The sequence below is a fragment of the Oxyura jamaicensis genome (assembly GCF_011077185.1).
Source record: "Oxyura jamaicensis isolate SHBP4307 breed ruddy duck chromosome 12 unlocalized genomic scaffold, BPBGC_Ojam_1.0 oxy12_random_OJ67417, whole genome shotgun sequence".
Classification (NCBI taxonomy): domain Eukaryota; kingdom Metazoa; phylum Chordata; class Aves; order Anseriformes; family Anatidae; genus Oxyura; species Oxyura jamaicensis.
In genome coordinates this window covers 1-1,215 of record NW_023304271.1, presented here as the reverse complement: position 1 = coordinate 1,215, position 1,215 = coordinate 1, and the positions used below count along the sequence as shown (strand labels likewise).

The 1,215-nt window shown below is 71.8% G+C and overlaps 1 protein-coding gene across 1 annotated transcript; it reads left to right on the top strand.

Moving 5' to 3' along the window:
• The first annotated feature begins 6 nt into the window (after positions 1 to 6).
• Positions 7 to 850, top strand: LOC118157821 (acylamino-acid-releasing enzyme-like). The gene is made up of 4 exons (XM_035312313.1): positions 7 to 131; positions 215 to 317; positions 396 to 502; positions 580 to 850. The coding sequence occupies exons 2-4, from the start codon at positions 282 to 284 to the stop codon at positions 698 to 700; spliced, it is 264 nt and encodes an 87-aa protein (XP_035168204.1). The 5' UTR covers positions 7 to 131; positions 215 to 281; the 3' UTR covers positions 701 to 850.
• Positions 851 to 1,215: the final 365 nt, after the last annotated feature.

The window sequence follows — 1,215 nt, the reverse complement described above, 5'->3', positions numbered from 1 at the left end:
GCCGGCTCGCATGGAGCCTTCATCGCCCTCCACCTCCTCGCCCGGGAGCCCAAGCGCTACCAGGCGTGCGCCCTGCGCAACCCCGTCTCCAACCTGCCCGCCCTGCTGGGCACCTCCGACATCCCCGACTGGTGAGCGTCACCCGCCCCTCGCCGTGCTGCGTCGCTCCGGGCCCTGGGCACCACGTCACCCCCCCCCCGCCTCCCTCCTGCAGGCGCTACGTGTCCCTGGGGCTGCCCTACTCCTTTGAGCGGGTGCCCCGTGCCGAGGACCTAGCCACCATGCTGCAGCGCTCGCCCATCGCCCAGGTGCACCGGGTACGGCACAGGGGGATGGACGCGGGGGGGGGGGGGTAGGGGTGGGGGGCTGAGCACCCACCCCTGCTCGTGCCGCAGGTACGGGCGCCGGTGCTGCTGTGCGTGGGTGCCCGGGACCGGCGGGTCAGCCCCACGCAGGCGCTGGAGCTGTACCGGGTGCTGCGGGCCAGCGGGGTGCCGGCACGGTGAGCGGGGCGCAGGGGTCGGGGGAGCAGGCAGGGAGCCCTGGGGCGCCGGCTGAGCATCCCCTGCCCGCCCCCAGGCTGCTGTGGTACCCGGAGGGCGGCCACGCGCTGGCAGGCACAGAGACGGAGGCCGATGTTTTTGGGAACTGCGCCCGCTGGTTCCTCCAACACCTGAGACAGCCCCGGCACAGCCCCTAGCACCTGCAGCTGCCCTGTGGCCGTGCTGGCCTTGGAGTAACCGGGGGTCCTGGGGAGGGCACCGGGACCACAGGAGAACGGAGCAAGTGGCGGCACAGGATGGAAATGGGGATGTGGGCTTGCCTCTAAATAAACGTGTGCCACCTCGTGCAGAGCTGTCCGGTGCATCTTGGCCACGCTGCAACACAGACAGGCTGGCTCCACTCCCTTTATTGGGATCGGGGGGGCAGGCGGGGGGGGGCCACCCCTCCAGCCGCCCGCAGCCCGGCTCAGACCATCTTCATGACCTTGTGGATCCAGTCGACGTAGAGCGAGACACGGATGAAGAGGGCGGGCTGGTCGGTGCGGGCGCAGACCCGGGACGGGGTGATCACCCCCTCCAGCACCCAGCAGTCGGCGGTCAGGCAGGCCAGGGGCCCTCCGTAATCTCCCTGCGGGGCCAAAGAGCTCTGTGACCCCCATCCCGGTGGGGTGGCCCCGAGCCCACCCGGCCCCGCGGCTCCTGGCCCCACTCA

Coding starts and splice junctions, on each gene's coding strand:
- LOC118157821 (XM_035312313.1), top strand. CDS start 282: ATGCTGCAGCGCTCGCCCATCGCCCAGGTGCACCGG. Junction 318..395: donor CCATCGCCCAGGTGCACCGG/GTACGGCACAGG, acceptor CTCGTGCCGCAG/GTACGGGCGCCGGTGCTGCT. Junction 503..579: donor GCCAGCGGGGTGCCGGCACG/GTGAGCGGGGCG, acceptor GCCCGCCCCCAG/GCTGCTGTGGTACCCGGAGG.